Source organism: Vanessa atalanta, chromosome 1 (assembly GCF_905147765.1).
Source record: "Vanessa atalanta chromosome 1, ilVanAtal1.2, whole genome shotgun sequence".
NCBI lineage: Eukaryota > Metazoa > Arthropoda > Insecta > Lepidoptera > Nymphalidae > Vanessa > Vanessa atalanta.
In genome coordinates, this window is record NC_061871.1 from 11,603,963 (window position 1) to 11,631,943 (window position 27,981).

At 33.2% G+C, this 27,981-nt stretch overlaps 1 protein-coding gene across 4 annotated transcripts; it reads left to right on the forward strand.

The window, feature by feature from the left end:
- The first annotated feature begins 148 nt into the window (after positions 1–148).
- On the forward strand, positions 149–26,730 carry LOC125067274 (phosphatidate phosphatase LPIN3). 4 transcript variants are annotated; one of them, XR_007119715.1, is made up of 17 exons: positions 5,521–5,709; positions 9,431–9,772; positions 14,081–14,313; positions 14,955–15,443; positions 15,584–15,679; positions 17,517–17,899; positions 17,986–18,130; positions 18,216–18,408; positions 18,553–18,671; positions 21,164–21,393; positions 21,718–21,839; positions 22,105–22,253; positions 23,244–23,382; positions 23,690–23,905; positions 24,364–24,467; positions 24,807–24,941; positions 25,461–25,599. XR_007119715.1 is itself a non-coding variant. In XM_047675777.1 (16 exons), exons 2-16 carry the CDS (start codon positions 9,584–9,586, stop codon positions 25,606–25,608), a joined length of 2,955 nt encoding a protein of 984 aa, XP_047531733.1. In that variant the 5' UTR covers positions 149–299; positions 9,431–9,583; the 3' UTR covers positions 25,609–26,730. The 4 variants fall into 4 exon arrangements, 3 of the variants coding, with proteins under 3 accessions (XP_047531733.1, XP_047531723.1, XP_047531745.1); XM_047675777.1 differs by lacking the exons at positions 5,521–5,709; positions 24,807–24,941 and adding an exon at positions 149–299 and having other exon boundaries at positions 25,461–26,730; XM_047675767.1 differs by lacking the exon at positions 24,807–24,941 and having other exon boundaries at positions 25,461–26,730.
- Positions 26,731–27,981: the final 1,251 nt, after the last annotated feature.

The following is a 27,981-nucleotide window of genomic DNA, read 5'->3' on the forward strand; positions in this document are numbered from 1 at the left end:
AAGAAAGAAGTGTCTTTATTAAGTACGGTACTATCAACCTAAACGATGTATTTATTGCCAGCTTAAAAAATAGCTTAATCCATAACAAAAACGAAGCGATAAATGTCTTTGTCATTACCAAAGCCAAACAAAGTTCTTCGTCCCCCTTGATAATTGTCATTTGTCATAGATCGAACTCAACACGACTCTTTGTTATATTGTTATTTGAAATTACATTAAAAATAATCAGTATAATAAATCTATTAAATACGGTGTATACATTTTTGTGAAAGAAAATACGTCATCGTTGAGCCCTGAAAGTGAGTACTAAATTAATTATCTGATTTCTGCGAAAATTAGAATCTCAATGTATTTAATATTTATAGAAATAAATTAAATTAAGTGAACCTATTAAGTCAATATAATTCTAGATTATGGTATGTAATATAGTTTTAAAAATAGCCGATAAATGTTTGTTAAATTTTTTATCTACTACAATTAAAATGTAATACGATTAAGATTTCTTGATGAACACTACCTAAAACTGTTAGAAAACTACAAATAAAATACTTTGACCTAACAATGAATTTTCATACTTATGCTTATTATGTATGTAATGAATGGCTTCACATATTTTTTACTACTGAAGCAACTTTTAGATTGGTGTTTTGCTCTTTTGTGAAAGGTGTTTGGACCAGAGTAGTTTAACATTTTGATTAGATTCTAAAACAGGCAAGATGATTAATATCTATTTATCTGAAAATTGGTTAATTCCACAGGAAAATGTAACAAAATATTAAATACTATTAATTACAACAATTGTTATATTTTTAATATAAACAGTGGTACATCATTAACAAATCTTGTTTTACACATAATAAAATGTATATTTTACACATAGAATGTAGGATTAAAATGATGTTACATCTTTTATTATTATATTTTCAATACCTTGTAAAACATAGACAGTGCTCAGAATCTTCCTATAATATTATCCAATATTTTTTGAACCAAAATGTTATATCAAATTTATGTTGATATATAATTATTTTAAAGTTCATGTAACCTAGGTACTTGAATAAACTAGACTTTTTTCTAACATATAATAGCACCATAATAATTTATTTATTAAATCACATATTATCTATTATCTCACCTATTATCTACAGTTTACCTGTAAGTTTCAAAAACATCATATATAAAATGTTATATAAACAATATTTACTTAAATACATATAAAATTAAATTAGTTTTACCTGTACTTATATGCACAATCTAAATAAATATACTCTGTTTTATTCTGACAAGCAAACCCGATGATATTATCATATTTCAAATTTCTATTAACTAATATGTTTTAAATAAGTTTTATATGTCATTAGTTATTTAATTGTATTGTGGTTATATTATTTTTAATGCAGTATTTACATATTTGAGATACTGTTAATTTATTTGCATATGTTAATTGTACTAATTTTGAAGACTACCACAGCAGTCAGACAGACAAAACTTAAATAAAGGTTGTTTTGGTTTTGGTAACCTGTAAATAAATTAAATTGGAAACAGATACTTAAATTTGATTAAATCAAGTAGTAAACATTTGATAAGTGTAAATTTAGTTACTTGTAAAAGTATTATTCTCTACTTATATCTAAACTTATTATGCTTACTTTCACTTTTGAATGTTTCATTCTGTCTCTAATGTAATTAATTAAATAAGTGATAATATCTTTTAGGTTTATTTTTTTGAAAGAGAACAAATTAAAAATTTGCTTAAATAATAATTATTCTGTTATGTAACTAACTTAAATTAATTATTTTTCAAGATATTTATCTCATATTTAGTGATGAATGAAATGATAAAATATATATATAGAGATTGATACTGTGTCCATACAGTTTCCATCATTCCATTCAAGTTAATCTTTAATTCTTTAAAATAGTTTGTATGAATTCACTTTTATTAAATGATAAGTTATTAAATAGGAATCTATTTTGCACATATATATACGTTATTTAAAGATGATTTTAAGCCACCAGTAAATTATTACTTTTCTGTTTCTCCAATCGTACCAGACATTTACATTGTGTCAAAGCTGCGGTGGACAATAATCCAACATTAGAGAGAATCACTTTTTTATGTAATTAAGTACTGCAGTAGAGTTATTACATGATCATTATAAGTTAAAAATATAATGCCATTTTGCTAGTATATTAATAATAAAAAAATTTATCCAAGAGCTTTTTTGATGACCTGACGAGTTTATTATGATTGTTAAATCAGTCAGAGATTGTATGAAATTGTGTACTGCACTAGATGATGTCACGCAAAGTTGGTGAACTCGCGTTATCTTAGGGAGGGTAGACGAATGCACTATGCATTCGACAATAAGTAATTATTGCCGAAGTAATTTCGAACTTTCGTTTTACTTAATCACTTGTTGATCACGTGATTAATTGCATACGTCATTTTTTTTAATAATAAAATATAGACACTAATAGAAACCGGATTAACCTATTTAACAGAAAATGACATCCTTTTATGGGAACATTAATGGGGTACATTTTTCTCTGAGCAGTATTTGTCGTAATAATTTTTCTAAGAATTGACCTTGAAAAAAATATTTGCATTCTTAATGGAATATTCGTCATCAGAGCATTAAAATCCTTATAGACCAAAACTCGGATCAATCGGAGATATGGGCTAAAAGGAAGTTTATGCCTTTTGTCTATACCTAGTATATAGGCTATGCTATGGGTGGTTCGTAGAACGTACAGGAGCTTATAGTTTTATATTTTACATATTTTAAAATTATCAGTTATCAACTTAGAAGCCTAGTCTTGTTATGGAGAATAACATAGTACCAATTTTAAATGTATGCGTCGTCAGTATTGAATTAGATAGATAAAGATATTACGTATTAGATAACAATTTAATGCGGATGCACGTAGTTGCGTAAACATGTTTTTGTTTTCAATAAGCATTCAAATACTCGTAAAAATAATCGCATAAGATTTTGCGCGTGTAAACTAAATGTCATCGTAGTACAATTTTATGACTTTAAGTGAAACAGCATAAGGTTGAAAGTAGGTCAGCGTAAGATATTGGCCATCTAGAAATGGCCTTGTATGATTTTAATAATACGCAACAGGCATGTTAGTGTATTAGACGCCAGATCTTTGTAGTAAACAATACGTCATGACACACCCATTTTTAAACAAATAAGGTAGTAGACAGTAGTGCCTAATAAACCGTTCTGCTCGGTGCACCATTCAAAATAAATACATTATATGTATTTAACTTTTTTAACGGTACTTGTTTTGATTATGACACATATTTTACTTTTGACTAACTTCATGTTATCAATGCATATATCACATTAATGAAGTATTAATATCCCTAAATAATTTGAAACTATTACAATTGCAAGTTTTTAAAATGAAATAACGTTTTCGTTGAATTGATTTCTTATTTAAATATTCCAGATACGAATTTGTGTGTATCACACTTTTTTTATATAATATTCTTTATCTATAATATAAATTCCGATAGCCTACCTAACCAAATTTTATACGTAATATTTTATGTTTGTGTACGCTTAACCTTGTACTCGTGTTCGCGAAAATAACTGGACCATTTCGAGGACAAATACCATCTAGTGTCACATCACATCTTTGTTAAATTAAATTTCAAATAAAGTATAATGAAAAGTAAATGTCCCACTACTGGGCTAAGGTCTCCTTCTGTTTGAGAAGGTTAGGTGTTAAATCCGCTGCTCACATACAGATTGGATACAAGTGTGTGAGATTTTCATTTTTAAAAATCTATTAAGTTGTTTATAGTAAACTTAACGACTGTGCATCATAGCTGACGACGTTATCTCTATCCAACTAGGAAGTGAAATAATTAACAAGATGTGACCGACATAGATTTTTTTTATCCAATTATCTCCACATTTCATCAAATTTATTTTCTCATCACGTTTGATTTAAATTCATGTCAGTCATGATCATAGTAGCTCCTTGAAAAAACTGATTATGCATTTAAGTCATCATTAGATTGATTTAAAACATTTCATTTGTATAATATTGTACGAGAAAAACATAGTAATTGCTCTAGTTCTTTACGGCCAATTCAATTTCAACATAAATAATTTTGACTATCTACTACTTCGGATTTTTGGTGCAGTGGCAGCGATACCAGTTTTCAGTGCCAACGCTTGTGGGTTAAATAAATTCGTCTCATAACGGATATTTATATTAAGCCATGTACGGATGTTTCTTTCAGTCTGGGTTTTGTCCTTGTGAGTCTTTTTATTATGCTTGATCAGCTGCCCCAAAATCACTACTTTATTTAGAATCTTATACTATCAATGAATTCTTAGAATGAGTTAATTTTAACCATGAAAACTTTTCAAATTAAATTAAAAGTAAAGTCATTTCGTTGGCTTGAATTATACAACTTAGTAGCAAAACCCTATAATAGTATATTCTCAGTAAAATCTATTGTATAGTTTATTATTCAACAAACATATTACGGAGTTTTAATCGACTTGGGGTCATTTTTTAACACTAACGTGTAACCATCGAATTAGGTTATTGTTTACATGGTAAATGCCATAAATGTATTATCTCTTTTGGTACATATTTAATGAGATAAAGTTTGTTATGTCAACGCATTGGGAGAGAAGTTTGTCGAAAATTGTATATCGTATTCGTGACAAACGCTGGTAGTACTATTAACAGAGATAGGGATTTACTTATACATTTTTATGTACAATATATAAAATCAAATGTCTAAATAAAAATCCGCCACGGTAGATAATTATGTATCTGGTATAATGAGATCAACGTAAGAACTTTGAGGTTTACAGATACTTTATGGAATAAATAGAACACTAAAGATACTTAATTTTTTAACACAAAATATAAGATGTTTTCGTCCGTTCGTTCGTGTCGTTTCACAAAAATCTAATATTAGGTAAATAGAATTTACTAAATATTAAATTATTTTGTAATTTGCTCCAGTAGTTTTGCTAATTTCAAAATATGTTTTAAAGGTTGCTTAAGTAAAATAGAAATTAGACGGACTTTAAAACGCAATCATAAAGTGTATATATATGTATATAAAATAACTCTAAATATTATTACATAATATTAATCATAATTGAACCCGTAAAATGTTGGTTTAAACTAGTAATACATAAAACCTTTTGAATACGTTATATTTAATATCATAAATATGACGTATTTTAAAGTATTTTATATTCATCGAAAAGTATGCCTTTGACATTTGGAAGCAATTTTTGGTTAAACAGCAGAAGATACTTTCGTAATAAAATGGTGCGATATCACGCCACAACACGCGATCAACACGTTGCGTGGATAGGCGTACCACCTCACTGGGTTTCCTATAACGAACAGTTGATACTTTTAATTTGTGTGTGTAATTTTTCAATGTGTGGGTTCATCGTAAGACGATGTCGACGTCATGAAGTAATCGTTTTGAAGCTATCGGTTACTGACGCACCCACCATTTTCATTCAGTACCTACCGACTACCAGCAGTGTAAAAGTATACTCGGTACTCATAGGACGCGTTTGATTAATTTATTGATAGTCTCGCCGTGTTTAATCGTATGCGAATTCGCACATTTTTATTTGTGACAAATAAAATAAATATTTTAACAAGTGTTAGTGACTTTTTATATGGTTAGGTTATTAGATACAGGTATGTTTTGTTAATAAATTAAATAAACTAATTAATTACCTTTAAAATTATATTTTATTTTTATATTAGCATTAATTTACATAATTGTAATTATTACAAGCAGATATTTTACATTGTTGCTGATTTAATTTTAAGAATATTACATGATTTATCTCATTCATGTAATAATAGTTTTTGTATCATAATATTAAGTGTGTTTTTCTTAATATAACGCCTTTTCATTTATTTTAACGAAATCGCTTTTGTTTTACTAATTCCAACGTTAATAGGATTTTCATGGAAATTTATTTATGCTTATTTTATAGGTACTTAAAAAAACAACATTTTAATTATAAGGCGAAGGAAAGTATATTCTATTTTAGTCAAATTTTAAATGATATATGTAATGTAATCCTAGATAGGAGTAGGTAAAATGCATTGACAAACTTCCTGTAATTCAGAGAACAATTCTACTAACAAATTGTCAATTCAACACAATTGAATAGGAACGTAGTAAATTTCGTCCAAATTCCACTAATTTCCGCCAGATAAAAATACCGTTTTCTTTAGTTATATTTGCTCCTGGGCTCCTTTTTGCCCTCAGCTGTGGGGCCCTGGATCACTGCAGGATCTTGCCATGTGGTAGCGACGACGTCTCTATAGACTAGTCGAAGATTTCAACAAAACGTTCATACATTTATAATCGTTAAAATTACTAGAATTGTCCTCCAGCTTAATTAAAATGCAGCTTAATTAAATATATTAATTAATGCACTTAAAAACAAACACATGAATCATGTGTAGTCTTTATCTTGTTATTTATCAGTCTACGTAAATACTTTCCGGATCTAAAATATAGGTAGCCTTTAAATTTTAATTAATATTTTGTAATTCAGTATCAAATTAAAATAATCCCTGCTAGGACTCTACCATAGAGGTCAATGTGACGGACATTTACGGTTATTGGGAGTTACGATAAATTTTCTCAGTGATTAAATTACTTCATTTATTTATTTCAAATTTGGCACACACTTGTTACTCGTGGTTCTTATACTTCATGTATAGTTTCCTTATTGCTTTATATTTCTGTTAAAATCTTATTAGAATAAACTTTTCCTAAAAATCTTTTAAAGTAATTGAATAATATTATATTGAATTTATTGAAATCTATTTGAAAAAAATAAATATGTTATTAATGTTTATTTAAATTTGTGCTCGTTAAAACATTAATTGTATGTGTAAGATAGTTTTAGTTTCAACATAATCACTTGCATTCGTATATGAATGATTTTATTAATGAAATAATTTTATGCTACCTGGAAATGTACGGTTTTAAGTTTCGCATAACACCTAACAACTGTTGGTTACTAGTCGTAGTATTATTGGCTGTCTTCCAATAATGGGTTTACTTTAGAAAACTGACAAGTTCCAAGGACAATACTGAACATTTATCTGGATATTTAACCGCCGCTTTTTTTTATTTATTACACATTCTTGCGTTTTTTTTTCATCTTTATTTTCTGAAATGTTTTAGATTCTTTTTGAGATAGGAAGTGTAAAATAAAGAAGTCACGATCGAAACACGTTGCACGGATTCGTTTAATTTCCAGAAATAATATAAAAATGTCATTTTAGTCATTATTTTTATTATTATTGATGTCAGTGTAAGACAGTAAAATTCTCTATACTAACAGTTGTATGACGTACTACATTATCATGCTGTTGGGGGCAGAGTCTCTCTTCGGTCGTCATCACGACCACCGAACATAACCGCTTGCCAAACAATAACCAAATATTGAATACGTACATTGTATTCTTTAGTAAGATGATATTTTAAATAATATGATTTTTTTTTTTATTGAATATGCAGAATACCGGTCTAATTCTTAAGTAAAGATTAAGATGGATTTCTTCCAGAGCGAACAAAGTCGATATAAAATATATACTACTACTAAATAATAAAATATAATATTTAAGTATTAACTATACCTATGTTATGCTCATGTCTAGCGATTCAATCTTAACGCTGTGTAACCTGATAAGCGCATCTATCATGTATTATGCGCTTCGACAAGCCATTTGGTGCTTGGAAAACAAAGGCATGACCAAGGAGATCGTCTATTATTGCAGATAAACATCAAAGTGCGTTTTACTTTTAACAAGAATTCATAAAATACAAACAATAGTTTTTTCTCTATTCTAATAATTAGAGTAAATATTAAATTATCATATTATAGTACGTGTGTTGCTTCGCCCCGTTAATTATTTAATTTATCTATACTGATAGTGGTGACATGCTTTGTTCTGAGTTCCCGGATATCGTGGCCTTTTAATGTAACAATATATAATTATTGTCGTCTGATGTTGTTATTGTTGCTATCTGGTATTTCACAAAAACAAAAGATTTATCATTTTCTTTTTAAGACGTTTTGTCTGTATATAATAAATAATATTTTCTCGTATTTTTTTTTACAAATAACGTGCTAGATAATTTGTGTATTCAATAAAGATAAGACATTTGTGAGTTAAAAGATCGATAGTGTAATTCTTTTCAAAGATATTCTATACATATTTCATAATATCCATAAAGATAATACGAATTGCGTTTAGATTGTTGAGCTGATTTGCTTTTGGTTTTTTCTCATACTTTGGTTCAATTTAAATTTATTTCGTGATCGATATATTATAATGATGTCTGTATAAATATTTATCGTCATTTCAGCAACTCATATTATATTTTGCAATCGAAGGCATTATTTGATACACTCTATAAATTAACTGTGTGTCATTTGTTCGTGGAAAATTCAAGCCGGCGTATTCTAGTATTACATAGATCGTTAATCGCCGGTAGTGAGAAATACTTATATGTCAGTAAGTACATACGACATTATATCACTTATAATGATCTTTAGTACACGTTTTTTATAATAAGTAATTATGCTCTTCATCGAAGGTCATTCAGTGGTGATGAAAAAAATAATATCAATTATCATTGACATCGTACGCAAATATTTCAATATTTTTCCAATCGTACGATTAGATTACAAGATTATACTTGACTGACAATATAAATATTATAATTGTTTTTTTTCTTAAATCAAAATAATTATTACTTAATTTAAAAATGGAAAACCACTATCGCTCACCTTAACCACACCTCAACCAAATGCTGTAGTAAAAAAATACATTAATACAGATTATACAAGCTTACAATGTCACGGCTATTATTCATCATTCGTAAGTTAAAATATGCAAAAAAAGGAAGGATAAAAAGCCATTCGTACTGATGACTGATGTAGATATTAAACTTTTTATTTCATTCTTAATGTAATAGTGTTTTAAGAATTGAATAGGAACTGGAGGAGGAAAATATTGAACTCTTACTATGGTATACATTTGAAGGTATAATAAAAATATATACGTGTGTGAAAGTATTTTTTTGTTTTGTTTGTAATATTGTACAATATAAGTTTAATTATTAGCCGAGACCTAGCTCTTAGAACACGTGAAGCTTAACAGAAAATTTAACACCAGTGACTATTCCCGTGCTTAACTTTCGTTTGTAATTCATCTCGTGCTCGGAAGTGAAGGAAAATATCCAGAGGAAGCGTGCGTAGAATTAAGTTTTGACTCATTTGTATCCGCATTGGAGGAGCGTGATGGTATAATCTCTAAACCGTCTTAAGGGGTGTTTTCCAGCTGTGTCTTACTTTATTAATATATGTAAATGTGCTTGTTTCAGGTACTCTCACTACTTTAACGTCGAATTAAAAATGGGGTAACTTGTAAAAATCGAATCTTAAAATAATTTGAAGCTGGACTGCAATTTGACATTATTCAAACGTTATTGACAATTTTTTTGTGTATTGTGAAAGTGTAAAAAAAAGTGGTAGCCATGTCTTCTATGAACTATATTGGTAAATTCTTCGCGAATTTCTACGAATTTTACAACGAGATAAATAGTGCAACACTGACGGGAGCTATTGATGTCGTTGTGGTAGAGCAGCCCGATGGGAGCTACACCTGCTCTCCGTTCCACGTCCGCTTCGGTAAACTCGGCGTGTTACGCTCCAGGTTTAAAGTGGTAAATATATTTTGTTAATAATTCTTGAATACTTCTTGATAATTTGCCAATTTCGATTGATTGAATTTCGTTAATAACTAGACAAAAGAACTGATGTTAATTCATGAAGTTTATTTAACATTGAGGTCGAATTACTTATTCATATAATTTGTTTAAGCCTTTACGTAAAAATAACATGAACCATAAGTGGAACAATTCTGAACAAATAAAGTATTTCTGTTAGTATAATTTCTTTACAATTAAACCTAGTCTAGATTTAATTGTAAATAAATTAAATTATGTTGTTCACCAATTATATTTTTTTTCCGCAATAAATTAAACATATGTATAAGCTACACTATTTAAAGGCTATTCCAGTCACCAGAAGAATAAAGACATAAAAACAATTTTGTCGAATCGTATCGAATCGTCTATAGAAATTTTGAATAAAATTTTAATAGATTTAATTAATGAGGAGGAATAGTGATGTATTATAAATAAATGTATATTATTACATCTGTTTGTAGTTTTTACTATAACAGATATATAAGCATGTCGCATGGAATATGGATATATGAATCTAATCTATAATATAAAATTATAAAATCAGGTTTGCGTTGTCCTGTACACGTCTACTTAGTCCATATAGCCTACAATAGGCTATATGGACTAAGTAGCTGTTACCTCGTCTCTGGAGATTAAATAAAAAAGGAGACGATCAACGAAACTTAAAAAAAAAATAATCTTATAACCTACGGATGAATCCGTTTCGATTAGTTATAGTGTCATACCGATACGTTCAGTTATTTTCACCTGGCTGACGCATAAAGAAAAATAGCTATTATTATAAATAACCTAACTGGTTGTCGCCGGCGGCTTCTCTCACATTTTTGGGATTTCTCGTCAAGTTTGCTTCATACCGAATTTTATCAAATTTGGTTCAGCGGTTTGGCCGTGAAAGAATAATATTATTTAGTACGTAGAATATTTCGACTAACTCCGTGGTCGAGTAGTGTGTACACCGATTTTCATGGGTACGCACTCCGAGGTCCCGGGCTCGATACCCGGCGGAGTCGATGTAGAAAAAACGTTCATTAGTTTTCTATGTTCCCCAAGGGAACTGGGAAAAGGGTCTGTGGTACCGTCGTCACTTCTGATTTTCCATAACACAAGTGCTTTAGCTACTTAGATTGAGATCAGCGTAATGTATGTTATGTTGTCCAATATTTATTTATTTAGTACTGATAGTATAGACGCGGAAGTTACTCTCTCTGACCGTTTGTTAATATCTATGTAGGTCCTTATATTCGTATTTGTCGCTAATTACAGGTCTTGTTCAGCTATTATCTAAATGAGTCGCGACTTGCGATAATATGAAGAAATATGCGTAGTTGCGTTATTTAAAATAAACATGACCTTACTTTAACGTCATACGATTATAAAACAATTATTAATTTTAAATAAATCAAAATCATCTATTGATTAGTTTTAATTCCATAACCTATGAAATACTTATGTAATGAATGGTTTTCACATAACAACTAAATACAATTTTGACATCATGTTACAACATTGGATATGTATTACGTTATGATAATAATGTGGGTCAACGCAGCTTTACTCGTTGACAATGCTAAGCTAGCTTTAAACATCTTTTTTTTTTTATAAATATTTAACCTTAGCTATATTTTGATTTGTTCTAATCTCAAAAATTCAATGTTATTTTTTTAATATTTCGTGATCGAACGTGATGTATCTTTCGTATTTCTTATTATTTTATTAAATTGTTGTTTTTCTCGGTGTATTTATATAAACTACGTTCTTAACGTGACTAACGTAGTATTATTTATTTTTCTAGACAGACACTAATGAAATAAACAAAGTGCCTTTGTAATGATTGTTCAGAGCTTATTGTAACCCATTTCGAGTCCTTATCTAAATTATAATTAAATAATATATATTATTAAAATTCAATTATACTAATATATCATACATTACTATTTAAATAAAATAGGTTTAAAAAACATATTGATATGAAAATAATCGCCTGCGATGTTTGCAATAATTTAAGTCGACATTTAATTCATTGTACATAAGTATATTTTTCATTGTTTCGATGATTTATTTCAAATTCGGTTTAAATTTTTGTTGAATATGTAATGATAATTATGTTTGTATTGCCATAAATTAAAATGTGCATAATTTCCAGTGCGCAGATTGTTTTAAAAATCAAGGTCAATCGACATATTATTTATTAACACATTCGATATGTTACATAATCAGATAACAGTTTTAATAAATCTAATCAGACATATTACGAACACTCGAAGTTGTTACGTATTGTGATATATTTTTTTTATTTATTTACAATTCTTAAATATATAACAGAATACATATAGGTAGTTCATATATTTAAATTAAAGCGCCATGTTTATTCGACTAAAGTCGGATATGTTTGGTTTTATAGTATCGTCACTTGCCAAATATTTACAAACCTGGTCTGTCTGGCTTTAAGCAACTTCGCAGCGCATAATAAGCGAGGCAACAGCTTTACAATATATAAAAAAAAAAACAGTTGGCCTAGGCAAAACGGAATTGACATATCTACGTATGTATTTAATTTGTCGCGGGACCAAAAATAGTCGATTTGAAAGTGACGTTGCTTATTTGCTTATTTTTAAGCGTTCAATCTTAGACTTTGACTTTGGACGAATTAATTTAGACGAAATCGTCTATAGAAATTGTGACGAAAATTTTCGAATGCCTTTTCGCTAGTCCTCCTATATAGTCTGTGTATTAGAGTGTCGTAGTTTACATATTTTTTAGTACAAACACAGACACATGATTTCGTTTCGAACATTTATTTTTCCTATTCTTATTTGAATTTTCTTAACATTATTGTCAATTGCCACCAAATAAAAAATGAAAAACAATTGTAGCGAATCGTTTTGACTTTGCCTTAACAGATTAAAGTCCCAACCGATTGTAAAACAAAGACTAACTATAGCATCTTGTTGCGGAAGACGTACAAACTATTCTGTGGCTTCAATTTTTACAATAAACTTATTAGTATTCTAATCGCTTCAAGGCTTTTGTGCGAATTTAAGTTATATTCGAGTTGGTCTTTTTTCTGTTATTACAATTTTATTTTATCACACACTGAATTTTTTAAAAAAGAAAATGAGTTTTCGTGATAAGATCACATAATTACATACGATGATTAATTAAGTTCAGAAAGTTTATCAGATTTAATTATTCTGATTAAAACCGACTCACATCGGTATCAGGCAGTACAAGGAAATAAATAATATTACGGCAAAAGTCGAAAAGATATTGAGAACGATTCTTAAAAGATTAAGAATTGATTAGTATCAGCTATTAAAGAATTTCCTATTTAATGGCGTTACTAAATAATAATGACGCATTTCCTTCCATTTTATTTTTGTTACGATTATAATTGTCTTTTTTTATTGTACGTAAATTAAGGCAAAATTATTACATATTTATAAATAATGTATAAATCCCAATGTAACATTGCTAAGGAAATGACGAATGCAATTGTCGTCACATGATTTCACGCATTTCGTAAAGAAGACACGAAACAGTGTACGTACTGAATTGCGTGCATGCAATATTTGCCTCGGACACGTGTGTAGAAATGTGTCCAGTTAATAAGTCTACAGCTAGATCCATCCTCCGTGGGAGAGGTTATAACTCGACTGCATCTAGAATGTTCTGACTAAGAATTTGTTTACGCTTGTTCCGGTAAAACGAGTCTGGCGTATTTATAATCATAGAGTTCATTAAACGAAACTTAATAAAAAGAAAGTCGATCAGGTTATTACAGATTGTGTGGCTTCTAATTTTGATTGTTATTTGACGATAAGGATATTGTGTTGTCTGTTCTGGTTAGCATGTATTGCCAAAACAAGATAGGAAACGTACGACTGATTCACTGTGAAAACTGGATTGCTGCCAAAGTAGACTACAATTCTCAATACGAGAATTGTATGAAAAATTTGGCACAAATATTTTGTCTTCATGAGGCCACTTGTTATTTTTATAAAAGACTATTAAAGAGATTATCACTTAAGACTAATGGAATTTTTAAATATAAAACCTCTAAACCATGAATAATATGAAAATCCCATCCGTAAGCAAGTAACCTACCTAAGAAAATAAATATAAGAGCAATAAGGAAAATGTAAACGTGATTTGCGTACGTAACAATGACTGAACAAAAAGTTGTTGCCGTACAGGACGATATATGAGTTTATTGTAAAAGTTCATACAATTTTAGCCAAAACTGAAAGATATAACTTTTCACAGGTCGACTTGGAATTAAACGGGGAACCACTGAACATTCACATGAAGCTAGGTGAGTCTGGCGAGGCGTTTTTTGTAGAAGAAGTAGGCGAGGACGAGGCTGAATGTGCGGCCCATCTCGCTACCTCACCTATCCCCGCCTCGCGGTTTGACGAATTATATGAACCACGGCGTCGTAACTCGCTGTCCGCTGTCGAGCCCGACCACGGGCAGGCATCTGACTACACGAAAAGGAGGTAAACAATGGAGCTATTTATTTGATATAAGAAACAACGACTATACGATATATTAACTTGTATTGAATAGCTTTGCCTATAAATATAAAACCCTATTTATAAAGAAATACAATTACAGTACAAAGGGCGATAGTACCGTAAATGACACCACATACATGACTCATTATACTCATATATGTTATCTTTTAAATACACTATACTTTATAAGCAATCAATTATGTATGCACTGACGATCTACGTCCGCATAACTTTTTTTTGAAATAATTAATTCTTCGTACAAGCAATACATATAAAACACTATAATTTCTGCTCGTTTCTCGCTCTGGTAATAAAATACTTGAATAAATACAAGAAACGTGAGACAACCCATAACATGTCAATATTAAAATATATTTCTATGTTAACTATATTCACGCCTTAATGTTTTGAAAATTAATTAGAAAGTGAGTAACACGCTATTCCACGGTTCACGTGAATGTACAAGTTAGCATATACGTGTTGTATACATTTACGCATTGTAAACAGCAACAGCCATTCGCAACAATGCATTACTATATTTCCTTGAGAAACCTCTTTGGTAATCAATCATATATTAAGTATTGCATAGATTATTACATATTATTTTTTGTATCAATTCATAGATACACCGCTGATGGCAAGTCGATGCAAAAACCCGACTTGAGTAAAATAACAAAAAATAACTTGAAAGACGACAAGAGCAGAATAATCGATCATGAAAACGATGCTCTGTTCGAAATGGACGGTTTAAACGAAGGATCGTCGGACTGGACTGACTCGAAACCAAAGACATTCGCAGCCACGCAGCTCGGCGCCGCGGGCAGCGAAGCCAATCAGACTGTTCAGAAAATAAGTGAACACAACGATTTCCGACCCATCGATCTGGTGCCAAACCCAGATGAATTCAAATCAAACGGCAACGGCAAGAAGAAAAAGAAGACGAGGAAAGCCAGCTCAAAGAAGAAGCACCAAAGAAAATCTTCGACTAGTTCAGTTTCTAGTCAATCTGATCTCACCGGCTCCGAACAGCGCGGTTCGCAGCCGGCTGCCATACCCAACGTCACCGATATTAACTTTTTTAGTGACTCTGAAATCGCCTCGGGAACTCTTAGGTAAGTTTATGAACACTTAAGTTAAATACTCTGAACTACCAAATATTTTGAAGGGATGACCTTTACGAAGGTAGAAAAAAATGTAACTCCGTAAGTATTACTACGTGCTAGTTTTTGACAAAGGTGTTGCCTGGTTGCAGTGAAGAGTTATCCAACATGAAGCTGAGTGGTGACAATCGCATTCCACTGGCGCTGTCCGACACAGCGTTCGAGGTGCACGCTGCCTCCAGACACTCGTAAACTCATTGAATTATCTCAAAACGCCTCGCTTACTGTTACTCTTAAACTCTATTCTAATATGTAGTTCATTCTACTTACGAAAATAGAATTATCGAAGTTTGAAGTATCTATTTAGTATAACGTATCGTAATTTCTATTTGCTTTTTATATTTTATCCCACGTAGCCATATGTGTTCGCTTTGTAGAACTTTCATACAGCGTTGAATAATGTATTCGTTACTTCAATACAAAAACTACTGGTATTTTGTACTTAGTGTCTCAGTAGTTTTTCATTTCAATTTGATCGTCATCGTCATCATGTTTAATTTTTTTTTTAAATTGTTATCGAGCTTAAGTTATGAATATTTATTCACTTAGATGAAGGTCATAGTCAAGATAAAGATGTGTTTAACGTTGCAAATTAAAAAAACCGCCTTTTTCGATAAATAATATTAAAATAGCGTCATGTATTTACAATGACATTATCGGTGTCCAAGGCCGCAGGCCGAATTTATAGTAAAGGAGAATTTGTTAAATTATGGTCAAGCAAGGTAATAAGGAACAAGTTTTCAAAATAGTCTATGAATTTTTACATATCAATTAGATACTTTCAACATATTCCCCGCCTACCCTATTCCAATTGAGGAAGGAGTAAAGATAAATAAACGCAAGATTAACATATTCCATGCCATTTGCTAATAGCTCTGCTGTATCATGTAAACAACAACAATTCTATTAGTTTATAAAGGTTACGATACATTCCCGATACTATTCCGACCCAACTTGGACCAAACTGGTTCGTTGTGTTAGTAGGAACGCCTAGAGGGCAACGATTACGTTTCGATTCAATTACTTACAATAAAATTACATTGTGTTAATAGAATTGGCCCCCGGTTCTTGATAAATATAACTTTACTTACAATACAAAACTATTTTTTTGCAAATCCTTCATTAATATCATAGATTTTATTTATTCAAGATCTCGACCAATGATATTGCGTCCACTCAATGTCAAGGTTATTTACTCGTCTTGTTGGAATAGGCTGTAGAGCTTTTGAATTCGTTAGGAGTTTAATTATTAACTGTCTGTTATTAACAAACAGATTTATGATCGTGCAAAATAATTTGTGCTAAAACAATTTAGTCCGGTCTTCCTCTTATTGATATTAATGTAATCGTAGATGACGTATGTGGGTCACGTTTGATCGCAGTATAGTGTTCAATTTCGCTTTATACAATGATTAGTGTGAATATTTTGCGTATGTAAAAATTTGTTTTTATCAATCTTTATTATTAAATTAATTAATGAGTTTCACGTGTCACATGATATCTAAGTTAAATTAAAAAAAAAATACAGAATTAAATAGTCGTAATAAGTTTGTTATTTATAACTATTTCTAGTTTTATGATTATCTTCTTACGCTTTAATAGTTAAAAAAACGACATCCGTCATCTTACAAAAATAGTAATATTTATATTATTTATGATTTTTAATAATGTATGTAATTTATTTTTATTTTATATTATTAAAGTTTTGTTACTTACAAACAATTGAGTGTATTTGCTTCTATGCTTTGATCGATTCACAATTATTTTTATTGTGTAATATAATTATTAATGTCAAACGGTAACAATAAAACGACTATTATGGATGTTTGAAGTCAGCATTAGGTTCGGCTTGAAGTCGCCACTTATATGGCTTATGATGGAATTTTAAATGGAATATTATATTCCATTCGCCTTTTTGATATTAACATGAGAGAAACTATAATAAAACGTATTGCTATGTGTTAAATGGCTACTTACGCTCCTATCCATATTTGCATATTTTCATTAGTATCCGTTTCTATTCAGCAAGGAGTGTTCCGGAACGCCGGTCCAATCAGACACGGAAATGGAGCTGGCGCGGGCCGCCGGCACCGGGGACAAGTCCTCGCAGTCGTGGCGATGGGGGGAACTCCCCGAACCGCCAGTTCGAGGCGCGCAGTCTACTGAATCTCCCGAGACGCCAGATTCCCCCGCCTCCCCCGCCGAGCCGGCCTCCCCCACGGAGCCGCTCAGCTCGGACGAGGAGCGCACCGAGCGCGGCGGAGTGCTGAGCGGCATGTTCCGTTTCATGTCGAACCGGGAAGCGACCGACAACGCGCCGGAGGGCGTCTATCTCGACGACCTCGATCGCGGCCAAGTCGATCCCGACCTGTACTTCCCGAAACATCACGCGGAACGATATCGCTCAGGTAATAAACGTTAGATTCGATGTAATCATTTCAAAATTCGAACCGAAACTCGAATCTAATTCGACCCGTCGGTTACCTTCTAATAGTCGGCGGGAGCGGCGTCACGGGCGGACCGACCGAGGAGGAGTACGAGTCGGGCAACGGCCCGTCGCTCCCGCAGTCGCCCAACTCGCCCGCCTCGCTCGACGCGCCCGCGCTGGACTCCGACGACGACGAGAAGCTCCTCGCCAAGTGAGTACGCCGGCCCGCATCGTGGGGCTCGTTCACGTGTACGGGCGCGTGTGTTCATGCGAGTGACCGGGCGTCTCGGCTGCAGGGGGCAGGTGACGGTGATGGCGCGCGAGGGCCCGGTGTCGCGCGCGCTGAGCTTCGAGGAGTTCTGCGAGCGCGGCGCGTCGCTGGCGGGCGCGGAGCGACTGGAGGTGCGGCTGGGCGCGCGCCGCCTGCCGTGGCGCAGCGCCGGCCCGCTGCTGCTGTCGCTGCTGGCCTACCGCCGCCCGCTGCCCACCGTGAGTCCCCCACCTCCGTCCTTTGACGATATTCATTCAAACCTCGTTAATGTAATCGCTACACTCCGAAATATTATCGCTAAAGCTCGATAACAGATCGTGTGATGAGTGAACGGTAGCGTGACTATTGTTATATTTTCGCAGAGAGTGATGGAGGAGCTGGAGAAAGGCGAGAAGGAGGACACGCAGATCAATCGCGGAGTGGACGAGGCGAAACCGCGGTACTCGTGGTGGAGCTGGCGGAGATCCAACCAGGATAAAAGGTATGTTGACACTTTAATGATGAACTCAAAGTCAAATACATTTATCATAATTCATTTGATCATTATCATACGTAGTGGTTTAATACCACTGCTTAAAATAGGAAATGCTAGTTTCTCAAAGTAGAAGCGTGAGACTTTTCTGCTCTAAATGAACATTAAATCGTATTTTGACGTGAAAGAGGACCTAACCTAGCAGTGGAACATTAACAGAGTGTTACTATTATTATATATATTATTGTTATTAACTAAAGCCTAAACCTATTGTTGATGGAAACGTCTTGCTTTTGATGATACGTATAGTCTGTTCCAATTGAACTATCCAAACATATAATATCGAAATTATGCGATACCATTGGTCGCAGGTTTAAATGGGTATATATGATATTGATTATTATGGATTTGGGAAAAAATGGCGTCGTAAATGTCGACAAAGCTGTTATCGGAACTGCGGAAGTAAAATTAAATTGAATATAAGTAGTTAAATGGAATAGTGGTGCATTATATATAAAGCCCGTCTGGGTAGGTACCACCCACTCGTCAGATATTCTACCGCCAAATAACAGTACTCTGTATTGTTGTGTTCCGGTTAGAAGGGTGAGTGAGCCAATGTAATAACAGGCACAAGGCACATAACATCTTAGTTCCCAAGGTTGGTGGTACATAGCTGATGTAAGGAATGGTTAATACTTCTGACAGCGCCTTTGTCTATGGGCGGTGGGGACCACTTACCATCAGGTGGCCCATATTCGTCCGCCAATCAATGTCATAAAAAAATAATAATAAAGATATATTAATAGAGAACTGTTGGTTGTATACAATATAGCTGAGTTATTAGCAAATTGCATGGAATACGTAAGTGTTTGGATTTATTTAAGTAAGTTGTGTTTATATTTATTATTTCTTCGATTGGAATAGACTATCGATTTGAATACTACGTCATACGTCTTATCCGTGGCATTACACTTAAAACGTATAGGGCAAAAGTACCACGGACTTGGCAACATTTAGCCAAATAAAATTTAACAACAGACCTGCTATCTAAACTTGGACTAGTCATTACACCATTATTTTACATAAATATTTTCTTTATTTTGGTGCCAAAAATCTGTCAAATGAAATAATACCTAAGTTTATTTGCAGAAACACTACAATTAACTCGTTAGGGTACTTAACTAAATATTAAAAAGAAAAAAAAAACATCCGAATTCTTTAAAATCTCCATAAGACAACTGACGAGTTCGTTAACATCAATTCATATAACATATGTATATTTGTAAAGTAAACCGAGCGACACGAGTCGTCATCGTGACGGACCAACAGTACAGTCTACACTACATTCACAATCAAACGTAACGAATTGTATATTTTCATGAAATATTTCATCATGATGTTATTCCTTTTTATCCGACTTCAATAAGGAGGAGGTTATCGATTCGTCTGTATTATTTTTTTTTCAACATTATTATCGGGAGCAAAAACAAATAATATTTTTCTCACGCTCACAGTGAATACAGCTGGGTGATTTGACGATTTTAGAAACACTTTATAACGATAATACTGCTATTAATTGTAATATTCGTAGATATTATATAACTATTAGTTTCCGTCCTCGGCTTCGTCCCCGTTTGCCTGGGGACTGAAGGATTCACATAATAAAAAAGTTCCAAGGAGTACTTTATGTACCCCTTGCAACGTCTATTCAGAATTTCATTAAAATTCGTTTGAGTAGTAAATACATGAAATGGTAACAAATAAACAAACTTAAATCACGATTATATGTCTTATAAGTCAGTGTATTTTAGTTATTTAAAACTATTTATAAGTAAATGTACGTACTCGTACTTCAAAGAGACAGATTATATCCGCGATGACTCGTGCACGCCACTCAGGGAATCGTGCCAACACTTTATATGATAGAAACGCGATCCAAAATTTCACAGATGTAATGTTGGAACAGAGACAATTTCCTAATTTGGATTTTCACATAATTATGTAAGTGGAGAAGCTATGCCCGAATTCCGTATCAATCTATTACATTACATTAGCAGCCAGTAAATTTCCCACTGCTGGGCTAAGGCCTCCTCTCCTCTTTGCTGCTCCAATGCGGGTTGGTGGATTACACATGTGGCAAAATTTCGTTGAAATTAGACACATGCAGGTTTCCTCGTGATGTTTTTCTTCACCGCCGGGCACAAAATGAATTATAAGCACATGAAAATTCAGTGGTTCCTCAGGCAGGAACCCAGGGGTTTGAACCCGAAATCATCGGTTAATATGCACGCGTTCTAACCACTAGGCCATCTCGGCTCATCAATCTATTGTTCTCACTAATTTTATTAGACGAGTGATACAATAGACTTAACATGGAAACTCGATAAGTAATCGAGACATCACGTCTTTAGAGGTTTAATAAAAGTACCGTAACAGTCGTATGAGGAACGTCTATTTATAGTTTTGTTATCCATTTAAAAAAACGGTTATATGTATTTTAGATCTGAATCATCACAACCTAAAGATGAAGATATAAAGGATTCAACAGCATTACAAATTGAAGCTTCGACCAAAACGATAATAGCTAAAGCCGAATCGACGGACGAGGATCAGTTGGATCATTGGGTCGAAGAGAAAATTGAAAAGCCAAAAGAGGTTCCTGTGATGGAAGAAGTACCGAAGCCTGAAGTCACTATTGAACCTCGAGAATCTACTCCGATTATGCCTAAAAGTAAGTTAAAGTGAAACAAAAATACATCTTAAGGCATCAGTTAATTAAATAATTTCATCGTGACGACTATGATTCAACTATCTCAAATTTAAATAGTAGACAATGATAAACTATTGTGTTAATAAATTTTATCGTTTTAAATGTATATATTCAATAGTATTTTCATAGATATTAAGATTAAATTCTTGAGTATCGTATTTATTGTTGTTATTTTTTTTTATAATTATAGATACAAAATACTTAATTTATAATCAATGAAAATAAATTAATTGGTGTCAGTAATATTTTAAATTCGGACTAATATGTTTTGTGTGAAATGTCCAGCTCAAATATCAGGCAGCCAACACGACCACAGCTCGTCTGAGTCGGATCAGGAGAGCCATCAGAATGGTTCACGCCGGACGTCCACCTTCCGCAAGACTCTACGTCTGTCGTCTGAACAAATTGTAAGTTATTATCCTAACTTTTATCATGTAACTACTTTCGCCAGTCAGCGTAATAAGTTCGACATCTCAACAAATACTTTAAAATCACTGACAGCAACGTGCAGCCGCGAAATCAACCGGCTTAGCATTTAAAGTCATTAGCGCGCACTCAGGGTACCTTTGTTATGTACTATTTCAATGAAGTATGTACTGAGCACCTTTTACGACAACGTGAATGTAATGTCCCGCGATGGCTCTAAACGCACGCGGTAACCTCGTGTCGCAGAAGGAGCTGAACCTGCGGGAGGGCATGAACGAGATGGTGTTCAGCGTGACGACGGCGTACCAGGGCACCACGCGCTGCAAGTGCAACGTGTTCCGCTGGCGGTACGACGACAAGATCGTCATCTCCGACATCGACGGCACCATTACCAAGTATGTCGGCCCGCAGCAGCCGCGGGGTTATAACCCATTCGAATCGAAGGAGGGGTAACGACGTAGTAGATATGTCTTCGCAATCATTAATCTTTAGCCTTGAATTAATGGCGTTTTTTAATGACGGTGACGCTATGTTGGAACGGAAGTAAAATTAAAGTAAATGTAAATGTATGTAATGTAATGTTTGTTTGTACGGTTTATATTATAAGCTCTATAATTGTTTTTGACTTTTTATGTTTGAGCGAGCTAATCTTAAAACTTTCTATTGACTTGAATCAAACTTATACATTAGGTAGACAGTTTGTTAGGAAAGATTATAGGCATTAAGTTAATAAGATGTTTCCGAGTGTATAACACTCAATTTATGGTGTTTATATAATCATCAAATATAAAACAATTTTTACTGCATAATATATTTTTGTCGTTTATATAATTTACATGAACTTCATTCTAATTTACTTAAGGCTAAGAAACCTAATCAGGTCTATATACAACAAATCAAATCAAATCAAATCAAAATATACTTTATTCAAGTAGGTTTTTACAAGCACTTTTGAATCGTCATTTAACACTATTTAAAGTAAAGCTACCACCGGTTCGGAATGTAGATTCTACCGAGAAGAACCGCCAAGAAACTCAGTAGTTACTCTTTTTCAACATACAAAAATACAGTCATGTTAGTTAAATACATTTATATATGTCAGTTATGTCTCCTGCCTGGAAGTCAACAATCATTAACTCCACGCTTTTTTATCATCAATGTAATCTTGTATCGAATAATATGCCTTCTTTACCAAGGTATTTTTTATTGAATTGTCTTGAATCTATGCAACGGCAAAGTTAAAAATGTCTTAATTTTGAATGTTCTCATGTATTTGACCCTATAATAACCTTCAACCTTGTAAATTCTACTTAATAAAATCTCTTTGCTACGATTCCACTGAAAATGTACCATCACCAAAGGCTTATATCAGATGTGGTTCACAGATCAGACGTGCTGGGTCATATATTCCCACTGGTGGGCAAAGACTGGGCGCAATCGGGCGTGGCGCAGCTCTTTACCAAGATCAAGAACAACGGTTACCAGCTGCTCTACCTGTCCGCGCGAGCTATCGGCCAAGCCAGGGTTAGTGAGGTCTTAGATAATCGTTAGATTCTAATATTAACCTTTTTAATTACTAATGAAACTTGTTTACGTTGCATTCAATTGACCTCTTTATCAGCATGCAAGGTCATATTTATGTTTCTGGAAATATTTATCAAAACAATTCACAGACCACAAGAGGTAAATTTGTACTTCGTATTCGGTGTGACAAATAAAAACGATTTTTTTTTAACCTCAATGTATGAGTATTTTTTTTTCAAAGAATAACCACTTGTTTTTTTAAGGTTAAATAATATATGTTATATGATTATTTATTTTTTACTTAAAGGTAACCAGAGAATATCTAAGGTCTATCAGGCAAGGTGAGCTTTGTCTACCGGACGGACCACTGTTGTTGAACCCCACGTCGCTACTACGCGCATTCCACAGAGAGGTCATTGAGAAAAAGCCGGAAGAGTTTAAGATACAATGTTTAGCTGACATTAAAGCGTTGTTCCCGTCTGGCTCAAATCCCTTCTATGCCGGTTATGGCAACAGGGTCAACGTACGTATTCCTTTATTTCAATAATGGAACTACCCACATGATAACTAAAATGTTATCCTTGCAGTTGTAGTTTGCAGTAGCTTACTTTCAAGCAAACAACGGCTATTAAACAAAGTATATAGCTGTTTGACAATAGATTATTTAAAAGTTATCCTTCGCCTAAACTCGCACTAGTCGTTTTCAGTCAGTCGGATTTTCGTCCCATCAGCTCATGATACCGAGGGAACAGGGACTGCACTTGTGTTTTACACACTCGTACTATAATATGTTCTGTGCCGTTGCCTATTCTTCGTTGAGAATTGCCTCCCGGACCAAAATCGGTCAAGAGGACATAATAATCAAAGGATACACTTTTTATGTTATTGATTTACAACAAATATTTTTCTATTATTCTATATTATTTTGTTAACTGGTAAATATAATATAATTTAATATTTTCAATGACGTCATTTTCACAGGATGTTTGCGCATATCAAGCTGTCGGCATCCCAATAGTGAGAATATTCACTATCAACTACAAGGGTGAACTCAAGCACGAACTGACTCAGACATTCCAATCGACGTGAGTAACGGATCGGCTTACTGTGTTACACGTCCACAGCGTTCAGCGCCATCTGTATCATTGTCATTGTCAACTAACACCGTGTGTTTGTACATACTCTTGGCCAAAGGTGGAGGGGAGAGGATACTTGTACTGAATCGTTTTGTTATCAGCTTTTAAAACATCCATCAACAATACACTTTATGACAAGTCACTATTTTTTATCGATTTATTTCTAAGTAACATTATATTAGAATAGACAGGGTTAGTACTGTGCATTGTTGATTCCATTAAACGAATATCGTTCAGTAAATTAGCCTCTCGTGGAAATGCACTAAGTCTTATGTTTTTTTATTTCAGTTACCACGTGCAAAGTGACATGGTCGATGATTTCTTCCCGCCAATGAAACGTGATAAAATTATTAGCTAGCGCGATTTGTAGATCTTTAATGTAGTATTGAATTGAAAGGATTTATGAAGCGTACATCGTTTCCGGTAAGCCGTACGGCATGACATTGGGTTTGACGCGCTATCATCTCTCAGTTACATCTCTCTGCGATAACTTCACGCTCCCTATCAAAACTGACAAGTAACACAGTAATCATCGACATGTCATATTAAAAGCTTATTCTTTTTTCTGTTTTTCTTAAATTTAATGATTTCAAACAGCTTATTCTAGGTGTGAGAGTAAATAACTTAAGTTTTCGTTTACGGTGCAACCGTGTCATATCTTAATACTATATTGTAATTTTGGTGTTGGTCACATTCGGGCTTCTAATTATTATTAAATTAATACGACTAACACGATTTGGAAATTGCCATAGAAATATTCTATATTACACGACTTAATAGTAACAAAAATATAGTAATAAACTATTTTAAGAAAAAAAAAAATCCCGATTTTACTTGCAACTGTCTAATAGAGCGAGATATTTCTTTCTATATTTCTAAAAATCTTTTAACAATATTCGCGTGGTATAAATAGATACAGTAAAGACGCCGTTGCTATCGCAGGTACTCCCACATGTCGGTGCTGGTGGACCAGGTGTTCCCGCCGGCCCTGTGCGAGCCCAGCGACGAGTTCTCGCAGAGCGTGTACTGGCGCGAGCCGCTGCCGACGCTGGCGCTGCCGCCCGCCGCGCCGCCGCCCGCCAAGCACTAGCCGCCCGCCAGCCGCCCGCCAGCTGCCCGCCAGCTGCCAGCCAGCTTCGGTCGGGGACTGTTCTACATAACTGTGCATTGTAGATTGTCAGATATGCTATTTCCTAATTGAAGGAGATGGATTTAAAACTTTTGAATACGATTGCATTTTATTGATTCTGGTGATCGATGAGCGCCAATTCAAGACGAGGACTAGCTTACGATAGGTGTATGGGTGTTTGTTGGCTTCATTCTGTAGCATTGTCGGTGTGCACGTTAAAAGGTAGATTAGGTAATTCCGTAGTGGACAAGATATGCTTTAAAGGAATGTGTAATGCACGGCTCATTAGAGATAAGTTTGGTAGTTATTCCATATTTATATTAAGGTCACTGAAAACAGCATCCTTACCGCAAATAATTTGCAATATTATGTTGAATAATTAGTTACCGTTGTATTTAAATATGTATGGTATACATAAGTTGGGCATGACAATTTATTATTACATTTTATTCAATTATTATACCTATGGGACACACATTAAACTTGCTGTGATATACAGTGATCTCAAGCTCACACCTATATCACTAAAGAGGTTTCGTCACTTTGCGCTATGATAATATTAATATTTTTTTTTACTACACTAGTGAAATTGTAATCTTACCCTGAGTTCCTTACCAGTTAACTACGTTACTTTTACTGAATTACTCTCGAACATGGAAATAGCTATAATTACTTTGTTATCAGCATATTTATTACAAAATTTTAAATGGTTAATATTGATCATATGAATTGCATTCTTATTTTATTAAAGGCAAGACGTTAAAAGATTATTTTGCTAAATATAGTTATAGTCTGTGATGCTGATTGAAGGAGCAATGCTTTACTTTTGTACTGTGATTATATGTTTGTATGTAAGTTACTTTGTGTTATGATAAACACAAACATAATTATAACTTTCCCATTAAGGCAAAGCCTTTTATTAAAATATGAGTAGTTTATTTTTGTATAAATATTATTAGAATGCTTATTATATTTGCTTTGTAATGTATTATTTAAATTAGTTATTAATTATTGATCACACAACAGGATCGCAGGTGTAATCTGAATAATTTAGAATGTAATTTTATGAAAATAATTTATTACCACTGTGATTATTAAACATATTTGTTTGAAAATGACATATATTTTTTATTTAGTTTCCCAGTTCCTTGATGCTAACTTGTCACTTTATTTTTCTCTACCGCCGCCCATTGACATTGACAATAAGAAATATTAACCATCCCTGACATTGCCAATGCGCCACCAACCTTGGTATCTAAGATGTTATGTCCCTTGTACCTGTAGTTCCACTGGCTCACATTCCCATCAAACCGGAACAACAGGATTGCTCTCAGACAAAAAAACGAGGAGATCTCGCGAGTTTAACGATACATTTCTTGTATAACTAACCAACTAGCATTGAACCCGAAAGGGCCTTTTCAGCGGCTGGTTATCTGGCCAACAAAATAGAAGAAAGCCGTTTAGCAAACGTCTCTGGACATTTTGTGCTTCTTAAGTACTTAACTCTACTACTTTCAAAATAATTTGTAATAATGACTTATGATTTATATTTGAAACTGAACATATCTTTCATTTTATTGGTATATTTTGTTAATTGATCTGTATTTTCTAATGGTTCTACTAAGTAGATATAGTTTCATTTAATTGATAAGTAATAATATCTCAGATTAATAGTCAACTTAACTTATATGATAAGTTTCATAAAAAAATGTGATTTTAAAAGAGAAGACTTTTTCTTTCATTTATTATTTAATAGATCGTCAAAGTTTACTACATACTTATAAGTTTGTTAAAAAATTATACACAGATACGTCAAACAATGTTTGATGCATAAGTCTATTGAAAAAATTATAATATAGCAAAAAAAACACACCTCAACAACAAAAGGCGAGATCTCGCAGTATTGTTATTCAATAAACTCGCGGGATCTCGTTTGAGCCCCAATCTCCCGAGTTTTGCATTCCCTACCTACCACCTAGTACTCGCCACTTAATTTTCTTCTTAGTATTTCGAAGATTAACATCACACTTCCATTTAAAAGTCTTGGATTTAGTGAGGCGTTCTAATGATAAGACTCCATTTTTGCTTTAAATCTAGTCGTATTCATGATCATAGGTATACCGCTACAATCCGTAAGCTCAACTGATTCGCGTATAATATAAAATAAAAATATTATTTCAGGTAAAATCACTATAACTATATAATTAAATAAAAATCAGAGCACCTACGTCTCGGTTCTATGTATAAACGCAATAAACCCAAACATTACTAAACGGATTGTTATATGGTTTTTATCAATAGACGAAGTTATTTACGAGGAAAGTTTACGTGTTT